The sequence below is a fragment of the Enoplosus armatus genome, chromosome 19, assembly GCF_043641665.1.
Source record: "Enoplosus armatus isolate fEnoArm2 chromosome 19, fEnoArm2.hap1, whole genome shotgun sequence".
NCBI lineage: Eukaryota > Metazoa > Chordata > Actinopteri > Centrarchiformes > Enoplosidae > Enoplosus > Enoplosus armatus.
In genome coordinates, this window is record NC_092198.1 from 18363460 (window position 1) to 18377687 (window position 14228).

The 14228-nt window shown below is 43.3% G+C and overlaps 2 protein-coding genes across 4 annotated transcripts; one reads left to right on the forward strand and one right to left on the reverse strand.

The window, feature by feature from the left end:
* The first annotated feature begins 191 nt into the window (after positions 1 to 191).
* lrp11 (low density lipoprotein receptor-related protein 11) lies at positions 192 to 5897 on the forward strand. The gene is made up of 9 exons (XM_070926248.1): positions 192 to 756; positions 1908 to 2065; positions 3065 to 3206; positions 3428 to 3553; positions 3668 to 3871; positions 5124 to 5291; positions 5382 to 5438; positions 5544 to 5636; positions 5743 to 5897. The coding sequence occupies exons 1-9, from the start codon at positions 192 to 194 to the stop codon at positions 5895 to 5897; spliced, it is 1668 nt and encodes a 555-aa protein (XP_070782349.1).
* A 1142-nt stretch (positions 5898 to 7039) lies between these two features.
* On the reverse strand, positions 7040 to 14225 carry pcmt (protein-L-isoaspartate (D-aspartate) O-methyltransferase). Of its 3 annotated transcripts, none has more exons than XM_070925450.1 (8): positions 14097 to 14225; positions 11253 to 11357; positions 11109 to 11140; positions 10529 to 10633; positions 10245 to 10365; positions 9007 to 9092; positions 8618 to 8787; positions 7040 to 8052 (listed from the first exon to the last, which is right to left on the reverse strand). In XM_070925450.1, exons 1-8 carry the CDS (start codon positions 14149 to 14151, stop codon positions 8040 to 8042), a joined length of 687 nt encoding a protein of 228 aa, XP_070781551.1. In that variant the 5' UTR covers positions 14152 to 14225; the 3' UTR covers positions 7040 to 8039. The 3 variants fall into 3 exon arrangements, with proteins under 3 accessions (XP_070781551.1, XP_070781552.1, XP_070781553.1); XM_070925451.1 differs by having other exon boundaries at positions 8561 to 8787; XM_070925452.1 differs by having other exon boundaries at positions 8662 to 8787; positions 14097 to 14201.
* Positions 14226 to 14228: the final 3 nt, after the last annotated feature.

The window sequence follows — 14228 nt, forward strand, 5'->3', positions numbered from 1 at the left end:
CGGAGCTTTAGCATCGTCAGAGGACCAACCGTTAGCTCCTTCGCTCCGGGTTTAGAGGCGAGTACGGCGTAAAACAGCGCGTTTTACGTGAGATATATTTCATGTAGGAAGCCCACCTTCGCCGTGCGGACCCTCATGCGTCGGAGACCCGCCGGAGGCAGCGGGAGACGCCGTTTTACCGCGTGAACAACATGGCCCTTCCTCAGCATCCCCGGCTGCTGCTCGCCTGCGTTGTGCTGTTGGCCGCAGTCCAGCGTATCTCCGCTCGCTCGTCGCCAATATCAGATCTGAAATCCAAAATATCAGGGGTGGAGGAGCTCCTGGAGGAGTTCCGCAAGCAGCTCCAGCAGGACCAGTCGTACAAGGCAGGGGATGTGATCGACTCCTGCGTGGGCGACTTCAACGCCATCGGGGAGCGCATCATCCGGGCCAGGGCCTCCATCGAGCAAGGTGCCACCTTCCTGTTGGCCCCGGACAGAGTGTACACCTGGAAGGACTGCCTGCACGCCTGCTGCTCCCAGCCTCACTGCACCGTGGCGGTGGTCCAGGAGGACCCGAGGCAGCCCGGGGACAGTCTCAGCTGCTACCTGTTCAACTGCACCTACAGGAGCAGAAATGTCTGCTCCTTCGCACCGCAGCAGGGCTTCACCACCTACAGCCGGGCTCCCAACACAACGCAGGGGCGCCTGCCTCTTTCATCCAGCGGTTCAGCCCGGAGTCCCGTGGAAGGACATCCGGATGGGGATGAGGCACAAGGTGGGGGATGCTGGCTCAAGTCACAGGCTTACAAGTTTCACAACATAAAAAAAATATGGTCCTCAGAGGTAACATTAGTTGATTAAAGCTTAAATAATGGTTAAGTCTCAAATAGCCAAGATTGTATGTGTGTTTCAGCCTTAAAACAACTCTAAACGAGTTTTACTTAATTAACATGCGAATTATATAGAACAAGAACTTGACATTTGTGTGTGATGGAAAGGGAATGCAGATGAGAAAGCACAGCAGGGAAATACAAAGACAACACATGTAGTGGAAAGTTACTGAAATATTCATTATATTATATATATTTCGAATGCAGTAAAAATGAATAAAAGCAGCGTTAAGTGATGAATTATAATGTGGGACTTTGTTTTCTAGGACTGGTATACTGTATCTTTGCATCATGTGTTCCTCATGTGTGAGGCATTGCACTATGTACTCCTGTGTCTTTATTGAACAGAAGTGAGGGGGGCAAAGGGTGGCACATAAAACTTTACTGGTCGCAGAAAGGGACAGAAAATGTCATCGTGATCCTCCAGGACTCCTTTGACCTCCTTTGACCCCCCCCCCCCCCACTGCAGTTTAATCTCTCCAGTAAAGTGGGTGGAATTCATAATCAAATGTGATAGTCAGTATAATGTGTTTTATATGGGCTCTCTGACATATATCTCAGCATGTCAGGCTTAGCCCACTGGCACCTGCTGCTTATCTTGAGAGAGTGAGACAGCAGGCAGGGGCGAGTTAATGATTTGCCTTGTAGGTTCTAGCAGGGCAGAGTTAGACCAGGCCACAGAGACCAGCAGCAGGTGTTTTCATGACAACAGTGGAAGCAACTTTCAAGTAGAAACACCAAATATTCTCTTGTTTCAGCTTCTGTTCTCTTTCTATTCTATTTGTATCATTCTTAACTGAGTATCTTTGGGTTTTGGATTGTTAGCCAGACAAAACAAGACAGCTGAAGACGTCACCTTTGACTTTAGGAAACTGTCACAAAAAATAGTAAAATGGAGAACATATTTGAAGTCTTAATTTGCAGTGGAATAAAACAAGAATGAATGTGCAAAGTGACCAAAGAGAAAAACTGAAATAAAGCTGGCCTGCAGTACACATCCTCTATATCAGCATGGTGTTCCCGTTTGATTCTGCAGAGGTGGATGAGCCTCCTCGCAGTGACGCCGGACAGGATGTGGTGATCCAGCTGCCCACAGACTGGGCCGTCCTGGATGGACGGGACAGTGTGGACGACCACGGTATCAGCCACTATGAATGGACCCTCGTCAGGGGGGACACAACCATCAATATGAAGGTCAGCGTTTACTTTATGTCGTCTATTCAGTGAGTAGCTGAGCCATCTTGCAGAAAAATGACTGCATGTGAGAGTGAAAGCCTGAAAACCGCTGTAAACAAACAGTGGAGGGAACAGAGTGAAGAACATGTACAGGACCAACCCTGTTGTCCTCTGCTGTCAGGGATCAGATGAGTCTGACATTTGAATTTGCAGTGTGAATAGTCACTAATCGCCCTCATAGACACCAGTGTCAAATTGCTTGTTTGTGTACGTTAAGTCAACAGAGCGGCTTGTGGCCAGAGCGCCATAATATCTTGCTGTACCAACACAGATAAGAGTTTAATACGTCCCAACCTGCCCCAAGGACAGCAGCAGTGTTGGAGCCTTCCCTCTGTAACATGGGGAGTGTCTGGTACAATATGTTCTACTTTTCAATTTGCACCATTTTCTGCCTTCAACAGAAAGTAGTCCCCAGTGAAAACACTTGACGGCGAGCTCTGTAGATTATCCTGAGGAACTGAGTTGTTGCTGTTGGAGTCTTTCAAATGGGGCAGAGCAATATGAAGGAGGTTTTGCCACATTATTTATACTGCTGTAATTGTCCCTTTAGGGGCAATGCTGTAAATTTGATCCATAAACAATCTCTCAATGGATTTTTCATCAAATATTTTGCCTTTACTGGACAGACAGTAGAAAGATGAAAGGAAATGAGGCGAGAGAGAGAGATGGGGGAATGCAAAAAGGTCCCCAGCCAGACTCGAAACAGGGGATGTTGCGGTTCATGGTCAGTGTCCTAACCCCCCCTTGGCCACCAGGGCATTGCATTGAGAACCACAAAGAAAAAAATCCTTTCACCTCCGTCCCGGCAGAGTCCACATGACTGCATACTAGTAGGCCAGTGAAGTTTTAAAAACCGATTGATGCTGGAATCACGTCTAACTCCTGTTGGGTTGTTTAAAAGAGAAAAAAAACAAAAAACTTTGGAGGGTCTTGAAAAATCTTTTGTATGCGCTGAAGGCGACTCACCCAGGGCTGCTGAAGATCAGCGGCCTCCAGGAGGGCGTCTACACCCTCCAGATGACCGTGACTGACACAGCGGGCCAGAAGAGCTCTGACAACGTCTCCGTCACTGTGCTGGCACCAAAACACCAAGCAGAAGGTGATCATTTCATTTTTAACAGGTGCATGCGTGAAATGTTGCCTTTCTTTCGCATTATTATTACTATTTCACAAGTGAAAATGAAATGGGAGCACCAATGATGCTACAGCATTAAACACTTGCACAAACATACTTGCGCCTTTTTCAAATGATTGAAAGCTGTTTTTCTGTGGTTGTGGACTGTTGCTAGATTGTCTAGGTGTACCTCTCTGTGCCCGCAGTGTGTACAGGTCACTGTTCAAACTACCAGTTCAAGTGTGATGACGGTTGCTGTATTGACATCACCTACGCCTGTGATGGGAAGCAACACTGTCCGGACCGCTCTGATGAGGACTTCTGCCCAAACTGTAAGAAACCCTTGTTTCCCACGGTGATGTCTTGTATTATCAGGATCAGTTAAAGAAAAAAGAAAAACACACAGACCTCCCCTCCATTCATTTGTTTTTCTGTGATTTCTTCAGTTGACAGCAGCAGGAAGTCCGTGACCCACCCTGCTGATCTGTCAAGCCCTCATCAGCCTGCGGCACAGACGGAGGAGGCTGAGGACGGCTCCATGCTCCAGACTGGACCCAGAAAGACCATGGACAACATCATACCACCTCTGGACAGGAGCAAGGCCACTCCTCCACAAAGTCCCAGTCAACAGGAGGCTCCAGTCAGTCAAGGTAACGCTGTTACATCTCAGGCTTCATCGCAGTCTGTTAGGCCGGACAAGAACAATAAAACTGAACTTAAACTGCACCAAGACCCCAGAAAATGTTGCTCTAATACATGGTTGGATGGGAATCTACAAGCATTTCTTTTACTTTAGCTGTCCCTGTTAAAATGTTTTGCTTCACAATATGATCCTCCGTGGCTGTGTCATTAGTGCAGCATCCCTTTGTAAAGAGAGAGAGAGAGAGGAGGATTTTAGTGTGTATCTGGACACAGAGATGGAGCAGATGGAGCCCCTGTAGGCAACCATTGAGTCATAGCGCTGGGCTCAAAATGCTGGCGTGGCCACAGGGTCCACTCTGCATTCCCTGGGAAAAGCAGCTCTTTGCCTGCATCCCCTCTGAGTGCTGGAACAAAGCTCCTCTGTCCCCCTCGCCATCTGATCCCTGAATGAGGCTGACCAGAAGGGCTTCTTCCCGCGTTGGTATTTCACCGCCGGTATCATGTGGGCGAGGTGCCGTCTCAGGAGTCTATTCTTCGCTTCTTAATGCTCAGTCTCATGTCTGAATGCATTGTTTAGGCGGGAGAGAGGAAGTCAAGTGGAATGGCATCAAAGATGCTTTGACCTTTTACTCCCTGTTGGGAGTGTTGCCGTCGATGAGAATGCATTGACTCACCTCGGCCCTGTGTGGGATCAATAAAGTTGATCTCATCTTCAGTCTACATTGATTGATATTTTTTGCCCACTGTTAGTAAGCAGCATCCAGCAGACACGCAGCAACATTAGCCTTCATTTTGAGTCGTGTTTCTGGAGGGAAGTATATCTGTCTCTTTAGCTGCTGAATGCTCCACTGCGACTGGGTCTGTCTGCCGTTTGGTTTGGAGTTGGTTATAATTCTCTTTGGGTTCGTCACAGGCGACTGCTTTCACATTACATGGCGACATTTCTTCCATTGTCAATATAACAATAAAGCAGCTTCAACTGATTATTATTTCCACCATCAATTCATTTCTCATTTGTTTTGTCCTCCCAACACTCCAAAACACAAAGCGTGTCAATTTACAATGATATGTAACAGTTATTTTTTGCTTGATAATAATGAATTGTTGTAGACCAATTTCCTCTCGTTCAACTAACACATTAGATCAGTCAACCAATCATTTCAGCTCTGCACTGCATGTAAAACATTCTTCATATGCGTCATATCAAATTGTGAAAAGTAAATCATTAAGTTGATTGTGTCGGACTCCTTCTCTCTGCAGATCCATGTGCTGCAGCTCCAGTTGTAGGACCCTGTAAAGGCACCTTCCCACGCTGGTACTATGACCAAAATGCAGGACAATGCAAACACTTCCTGTACGGCGGTTGCCAGGGCAACCATAACAACTTCCTCCAGGAATCTGACTGTGTCAGTGAATGTATACAAAAAAGTGAGAATCTGCTGATTTTATTTTAAACTACTTTTGTAATTGCAACAACATAAAACTCTAATTTTGACTGTTAATGGAAAAATCTTTCAGGCCCAGCTTTCAAACCAGCAACTGTGGCTCCTCCAGTCACCAAACAGACTGAGATAGGTAAAGCTACAGTGCATTTCAATAAAACTTTATTGACATACCAGTAAACATGGTGTTAACAGTTGAGTGTTTCCAAATCTAAACTGGGTTTGTATTTTTTTCAAGCTGCCCCTAAAGTCTCCCAGAGCCAGGCAGAGAGTGACACCCCCGTCTCCAAACCATTTCCAGTGATGGGAGGACATCCAGGACCAGAGTCAGGTGAGACCCAACATGAAAGTTGAGGTTCATATCAGTGGTGTCTTGGCTCTCACGCGTACCCTTGGCTCTTTTTGCTGTATTTCTTTTCCTCTGTTCCCTCCTGCAGGTGCAATCCTTCCTCTGGCTCTCGGCCTCATCATCACCGCCCTGCTGCTGCTCATGATCGGCTGTCGCCTCAGACTCGTTCGTCACAAGCTGAAGAAAGCCCGACCCCTCACCACGGAGGAGTCAGATTACCTCATCAACGGCATGTACCTGTAGCCAATCAGCCTGGGGCAGCAACTACAAGGGACGAACACGGATGTCGTCACCAGAGCCTGAGCCAGGACTTTTTGAAATTGCACTCAAATGTCTGAAATATGTCCTCACTTCAGGGTGGAAACATCCCAACTCTCTGCTGTCATGAACGTTTGTGAACACCCCCACACTGAACCCCTCTGACTGGTAAATCTGCTGCTGATAGACGCTGCCTTCAAAGCCAACCACATATTCAGATGCTTGTGAATTCATATTTATGTTGTCTTAAGAAAATCTGATTGTTGGAATTCGTGATGGAAGACTTCAATACTGATATATGGCTGTTTATAGTCTACAGGACATGAGACTCTTTTGTGCCCCTTAGTAAAATTCATTGTAATCCTAAAACACAGGTTACTCTGTTTTGTTTTTAATCGAGATGTATTTTCCTGACTAGCGCTGCACAGAAATACGCTGTATTTCTGCCACTGGGTGATGCCGTATTTGTGCTGTACATGTTACTAACTTGAAATGTAACATTGGAGTGCCTGCTATAGTGCACTTTTTGTGACTGATTAGGAAACAACAACTTCTTCTTAAAGTTTCACAGACCCATATAAAGCCATAGCAAATTGTACTGGTCAATCTCTACTCCTGTCTAAATTCTGTTGCATATTTTTGTTTACTAAGCAAACTTATATGGAGTATGTACTATATTTGTGCATATGTATTCCCTCAAAGTGCTGTCTTTCATGTGAGATATTAAACTATTAAACACTGGTGTGACCTGTTGACAGTGATTTACAAAAAAAATGCAATACTTTTTTCCCCCACATCTTTAGCTCATATTGAAATGATTTCGTTTTTAGGAATGTGGGAATTATAAAGACTGATAACAATACATGGTGTCTTCATTCAAAGCTGATCGTCACGTCTAAAGCCACAATCTTGAATTTTATTATTTTTTGGCCAGAATTATATTTTTGGCAGTGTGAAAATGGTGCATTTAGACCATCATAAGGAAAAACGGTTTACGAAAAAGGGGGTGGGGAATTGGGACCCCTGACCTCAGTATTTCTAAAATGCAGATACAATAAAGACATTAGAATGAAATATATATTAAACACTAGGCGGCGGCCGGCACACAAAAGATTCAACAAAAGGAAGACAAAAACATAAGCATCTCTTTATTTCCATATGCCGTTCCAGAGACTGTGAAAGCCAAATATCATCCATCACTTCACCCAAAATAAAATGTGCGTTTTGGATTTCATGTAGTCGTTTTTTTTTTGTATTTTCTTTTTTATTCAAGGAAACAGACATTCATTTGCTTTATATTGGAGTTTATTTTGGCAAAGCAGTGACTTAGCCCATTTAGTATCAGTCACCAGGAGAGCCTGCACAAATTGTTAATGGAAAACCAGCGGCAGAAAGCAACACATCACCGGGTGAGAAAGCACAGCGCTGCGTGTGCACGTGTGTCAGTGTGTATTAGTGCTCCGGTCTCTTTGGAGTATATTCAGTACGAGCCAATGCATTGCTTACTCTATGTGTAGAATGACTTTAGTGCTGCACATCAAACAGGATGTGTGGGGTTACATCAGTCATTGCATTGCCTGTGTGTGTGTGTGTGTGTGTGTGTGTGTGTGTTTTCCTAATACTGCTAGCGGGGGAGAAAAGCTCATATGTTAGCAGAGAAGTCTACAGTTAGATGATCCACACACACACACGCTGTAGCTAGGTGAATTATCTAAAAGTTTCAGGCTTTCCTCGTCGTTGTCCCGCGTTCCTCCTACGATCAGCTTTGATGCTGCTGAAATGTAATACTGTAAAAATGGCTGATTGCAAATGATGGAACCACAAAAAAAGAAAAAAATCAAACAAACCTAAAATCCAGCAGTTAAAAAGAAAACACAACCAAAAAAGATGCAGGCCTGAAAAGAAAAACAAAAAGCCATCTCCAATATTTCTGTGCTGAGCTTCAAGCAGTCTTTCTTCCCAGCCCCATCTGGGCCGTCATCAATGTGATACTCTAGTCCATCATTAGACTTAAACAAAAAGAGCATGTTTTGTTATGCTTTGAACAACATGTCATGGGCTGTTTGACCCCATCCAAGTTTTCTCCAGGTTCAAACTTAAAAGGTGGATTATGGACCGTCTTCCTCTTCAGAGCTCATCCCTGTGAGAAACGGAAGTCAGATGTCAGAAGAGGCAGAAAGAGAAGAATCACAACTGTCCTCCCGTCATGCAAACACAAAGTCAAGAGTTAGAATCACATGCAAGATGTTAAGATAGGTTTCTCACAGTAAAATCCAAACAGTTACTGGTTTTTGTCTACATCTCACAGAGTAGAAGATAGATCGAACAGAATAGTCGGGGAGTTGGGTTTTAACATCTCATGAGCGTCCAAATTGAAGAAGTAGTCATGCTCTTGAAAACCAAGCACATGCCTTCACACTGCTGCTATTTCATTTGTGTTGGGGTTCCAAAACGACTATCACTTCCAAAATTTCGTTAGTCAGGCAGCTTTTTTTAAATTTAAACCAATTTGGAACTATGGAGTTAAAAAAGGATGATGGAAACGTGCAGCTATAGTTGGTATGGTATGGAAGAAGCAAAAAATGTCAACAAGCAGCAAAATGCAGCCCCTTGTGATCCATTGCCTGCTCCAAGCCACACCATTTCACCTTTGCCACTGTGAGAAGGAGAGAGAGGGAGGAGGGGGAGAAGGAAGTCACTTCCACCTGGACCACTGCTTGTCTCTGTCTGTTAAAGGCACATAAATCACCCCCATCAAGGGCTTCATTTTGGTGCTGCCATCCTCCATTTTGTCGTACTGCTCCAGCATCTGGTTGCCTCCCGCCGGGCCGACGGGCAGAATCAGCCGGCCCCCGGGCTTCAACTGGTCCAGCAGCTGGGAGAGAAACAAGGTGAGTGTGTGTGTGTGGTGAGTTAAGAGCATGGTGATCCAAAGGAACCGAACATGCATTTACCATGATGGTGTCAAAAAGACAATCCAGCAGTGCTATTTCAATTGCATTAAAAAAAAATTTTTAGCTTTGATATTCATTCCTTGTTTTGAAGTGAACTGGGACAATGTGACCTTGATCATCAAATATTCAGAGGAACTCACAGCTTGGGGGACAGTAGGTGCTGCTGCGCCAACATGGATGGCATCATAAGGCGCTTCCTCAGAATGGCCCATCCGCCCGTCTCCCACTGAAACACACACACACACACACACACACCGTCATTCTGTTTCCCTATATTGTAATAAAATGTTATTTCTGTCTTCTCTGTATATACAACATTGATTGCACTTCTGTCCATCTAGACACAGGATATACTGGCGGATATCCTTACCAAACTGTTACTCATTTAAGGCTGTATCTGCTTCTCATTACTGGTTAATCTACTGATAATGATTTCAATTAGCTGGTTAATTATTTAGTCTAAGAAATGCCACAAATACAGACAAAATTCCCATCACACGCGACAAAAGCCCAAAGATATAAAGCTGAGTTAAATTGACAAAAAGAAATCACATCGATATTTTCACTCAATACCTTGATATATCAGTAGCCTGACAATATTTCTGGTTTCTTTCACAAAGTACATATACACTTCTACAATTGATGCATTAAAATAGTGTCCTCTGATATCAGTCATAACAAAACAAAGCAAGTCGTCTGATGTTGACATCTAATAGTTTGTGTTTTGTAAAAAGTGTAGGCGTAACAAGCTGTAGTTTCAGCCCACACCTTTTCACTCGACAAAAAGTCTTTCATGCTGTTTTGAATAGTTTTCTTCTGTGCTCTTTTAGCCTTATTTCCCTTTTATACTTTTTTTTTTTTAATTCTTTGTATAATTACTGACAGACCAAAATAAATACAGTATGTTTAGCAGCATCCAGCAACTCTTTGGTACTTTAACACAATTAATGACTGCAACAGTTGACAAAACTGGAATTTATTTTCTGTTGAATATACATTTCTGTCTTATTTTCTTGTTTTTACAAGATCGCCAGGGAAACATACCTGACCTAAAGTGCCCACCCACACTAGCAATCTGTTTTAAAATATAACAAAACAAAGAAAGCGTGTTTGTTGACTGCCTTCTTTTATTAAAAATCCCCTAGTTGTATCAGCACTACCACCCTCCTGCAGAGTGGGTAAAAGGAGGAACTCGTTGCTCAATTATTTAGCACTGCACTGCCATGTCTACTGAGTCACTGTATGTTTAGTTGCCCACTAAAGAGAAGACAGTCAGGACTAATGAGCATCAGCTGAACTATCGGCTAATCCAAAGGTTTAATAACAGAACAAAAGACTAAAAGGAAATGCCCGTTACCTTTCTTCAATGACATCTTACCTATTAGCTTGACTCTGCCCGATGTTATCAAACTGGGGTCATCTTTCTTCACATTGTTTATAGAATCGTCTACCAGCTCTTTGATGTGATCAATTCCTATAACTTTTCCTTTAGGACCTACCTGTAAAGCACAGAGGGAGGGATGGTGCTCAGTACACACAAGACCATCATAGCATTACACATGCTTTTATCTCACTTTATGTTGATTGGTCGACAAGCTAATTAATCAATCAGAATGCCACCAAAGAGAAATTGTATGTGTTTACCCGTCATGTGTGGCTCACCATTCGTGCAAAGCAGGCGGACAGGATTCCACTGCCGGAGCCGACGTCCAGAGCTTTGGCTCCCTCGTACAGCTGGTCGTGTAGAAGCTCCAGGGCGTAGGCGTGCTGGGTGGAGGGGGCGTCAACAAGGACACTGCATTACAACCCATCAGTCAGCATTCATATTGCATCTAGCACTGACTATGACAAGGTAAATCCCCTCCAGTGCATCCGTGAGGTTCAGCTAGCTGGCCAACATCACTACTTGTCTCTTTCTGTGTCTGTTAGCATTATCAGTTCTTATCATTTTCCAGTTTGTTGACACTTCTGACAGCCGCATATTAGAGAGATTTGACGAAGCTAACATGCCAGCAGTCAGCACAAATATACAAAATTGCTTAGATTTGGTTATAATCCACTAAGGATATTTGATTGGGTTCGATTTGGAATAAAATTGTGAAAGATAATTTGGATTTCTCTGACTGTTTCTCTTGTTATCTACTGAATGACTGAATGGGAGCAAGCTTCACAAAAACAAAAAAAAAAAAAAACAGTTTACAGTTGTGATTCACAGGATGCAGAAACGTCTGAGAAGTCATACCATGTGTGGGGCGCTGATGGTTGCTTGATATCCTTTTGGTTAAAAGAGAGGTATAGATTTGGTTAGTTCATCCTGCTGAGAGCCGACCTTATTTGGATTTCAGACTGTGCAGCGATGCATGAATGATTACAGGAGCAGACATACCTATTGACTGTGGCGAGTCCATGTATGGATTACACCTAGAGAAATGGGCTCGGTCTGTGGTCAGCATGACTTCGTAGACCTTGTCGGACTTAATAATGCCATTTTCTGGGGATGCAAAAGAGTTTGTGTCACTGCGTATTATGGAAACATGAACAAGTACAAACACCAGGCAGGAATATCTTACATAATCTTGCAGCAGATGCAAATAGAAATACATAAAAGAAAAATAACACAGAGACAAGGACAGAGTGAATTCAGGGATATTAGGCATTGCACAACTAATTGCTACAATTACTGGTGCATTTGGGGTGTGCAATATGACAATAGGAGGATCAGAGTTGCTATCTATCCCTTTATAACTCACATGAAAACATGATTTTTGTGTCACTGTGATGATGTACCTTAATTTATCAGGTTTTAAATTCACTGCATTAACTAAAACAGAAACTCCTGTCTAGTTTTGTAACCTTTTAACAATTTGTCATTGATTTTCCAGAAAATGCACTATATCATGATCAATACTGTGATATAAAATTACATATATCATGATAGAGGATTTTACCCATATCCCCCTCCCTATGGTAATGGTACTTAATTAAATAGAGAAAATTAAACTGTATGAATCTCGCTATATTAATTATAGTGTGTATGCAGGGAGAACAGTTGAAAATACTGAGACAAAGAGGACTGAAATATTCAATATATGCAGGACAAATATGACGTTGCAAAACACCATATGCACCATAAACTGATTCTCAGTTTTTCATCCTGGGCATAGAGAGAAAATGCGGGACGAAATGAAGTCAGCAGCATACAGACAGGAAGTGCCACAGTGTGGTGGAAGACACCCTCCCCAAAGAAGTGTTAGTGTCTTCAGAATAATCCCTCATAACAGGTTCCTGTAGCAGCTGGCGCAAAAGGCAGGAAAAGCCAACGACAGCCGGCACTGCTCTCATTACCGACTCCACTCACCCTCAGAGCTATGTACCACTTGAGGATACGTTACAAATAAACCATACATGCTGCCAAATGGACACGTACTAGTGATTTCTGAAATTAAAATAACCCATACAGGAAGATGTCAAGCTGTTTTCCTCCAAATCATAATTATTCTCAGAATTCAAAATTGTCTTTGCGAGCCCCAGGATGAGTAAACCAATGTTAGGCTGTTTCTAGGCTGTAAACCCGCTTAGTTCACATCATGGAGGCACATTTAGTTTTCCTCCAACACATAAGGTTGCTGAATTTTAAGAATTAATGAGGCAGAAGATATTAAACAAATGCAACTGGGTGAACTATTACTGCCTGTACTGACCAATCCTGTGCACTGGTCAGGAGGACACAAACAGTAAATAAAAGGTGTGAATTAGCATGCATCCTGAGTGTGACCTGCTTACATCCTGCTTATGCAAAGTGAGGGTTAAATTTAAGCCATTCGTGTGTCTAAATGGGTCAGAGTCCAGTTAAGAGTTCAGTCAAGAGGAGCAGAAAATCAATGTAATGACCACTTTAAGAACAAAAAGAATAAGACTATTTGACTTAACATTAAAATGTTTAACTTGAAAACATGTCCTTATTCTAATTCTAGAAAAAAGGTAACGCATTTTCATAATTGGCAGAAATCAATTTGACGAAAAAGCCTTTTGATGAAAGGCTACTTTACTTGTTCTTATGGATTTCCAGCATTTTATTATGCTGTATTACAGAGCTTTCCATACTGACGAGCTGGTTTCAACTTCCTTATGTGCTCATTACATGTTTCATTTTCATTTCACCATGCAAGACTGCAACAAATGGTCACTGATAAACTGAGATACAGAATCATATCTCCTGCCAATAAAAATAAACAGAATAATATGCAAATTATGCTTTCGTTTATAAGCAAATGGAGCATGACTGGCAACTGTCTCCACACCATAGAGCTTTTGGCAAAATGCTTGCAGCTGAAATATCTGTTGCAGTGCTACGCTGGGCTGCACAGAATATTAATAGCCCCAGTAGATACTTTATATTGAAAGCGGACTTGCACACTCAAGCCTGCAGATATCATCACATTGAATGTCATTTTGCTATATGCAAGTGAGACAGATCACATGTCAGATCAGAGCTTGTATGTTATTAAAGTGGCTGTCGACCACTGAGTCTCCCTCTTAACCACACAATGCACTACCATCTGATTGCAGAATAAACCATGTGGCACTGATGGCAACGATCATAGTGGACTTAGCACCAGCTAGCAGCCGTCAAGCAGGGTGACACACTGAGTCACTGCTCTTTTTTAGCAGTCACTATCGTTTGACTAAACAACTAGCTAACTGCCGCTGTGACACAGCATGCTGTCATTTTCAATCACCCACTAACAAAGGCACTGTTGAAACTAGCCTCACAAAACCAGCTGTCAGTGCCATTCACGTAAAAGTAAAGAGAACGGCACAGAGATAGCCATCAATGAATGTGGGCAGGGCACTTAGCTAGCAGAGCTGCTATTGCTAGCTACAACGTCCCAAATGACGCACATAGAGCTAGCAGGCTAAGTTAACCTAACACAAACCTGAAGCTGCACATATAATCTGTGGTTATACACAAGAAAGAGGTAATTTGTGTTTTTATTGTTAATTCATTTTTGCAACGACGGAGACATGCATCTGTTCCACAGCGTAAACGTGGTTTGGGAAAGGGGTGGAGAGAGGTAACGCTAGGTCAACAACAACATACCACATAGCTTAGCAACCAGCTAGCTAGCCACCGCTCCCGTGTTAACCTCAGCCTCCAAACTCAACCGTTTTCGCGCGAGCTGTCTGTGAAGGCGTCGGTGCTGCCGCCGAACAAAACATTTGGACTTACTGCGGAGGTTGTTAACAAGCTCTGCGTGGCTGGCTCCTCCAGATTTCCAGGCCATTATTAAACAGACTTTGCGGAGTAAGTAGACAGCAGCTGTCAGTGCCGCGCCTGCGCCAACCGTTTTGCCGATGAAGC

Coding starts and splice junctions, on each gene's coding strand:
- lrp11 (XM_070926248.1), top strand. CDS start 192: ATGGCCCTTCCTCAGCATCCCCGGCTGCTGCTCGCCTGCGTTGTGCTG. Junction 757..1,907: donor GGATGGGGATGAGGCACAAG/GTGGGGGATGCT, acceptor TTGATTCTGCAG/AGGTGGATGAGCCTCCTCGC. Junction 3,207..3,427: donor ACCAAAACACCAAGCAGAAG/GTGATCATTTCA, acceptor CTGTGCCCGCAG/TGTGTACAGGTCACTGTTCA.
- pcmt (XM_070925450.1), bottom strand. CDS start 14,151: ATGGCCTGGAAATCTGGAGGAGCCAGCCACGCAGAGCTTGTTAACAAC. Junction 9,093..10,244: donor GGGCAGAGTCAAGCTAATAG/GTAAGATGTCAT, acceptor TGTGTGTTTCAG/TGGGAGACGGGCGGATGGGC. Junction 8,788..9,006: donor CACCTACTGTCCCCCAAGCT/GTGAGTTCCTCT, acceptor TTTCTCTCCCAG/CTGCTGGACCAGTTGAAGCC.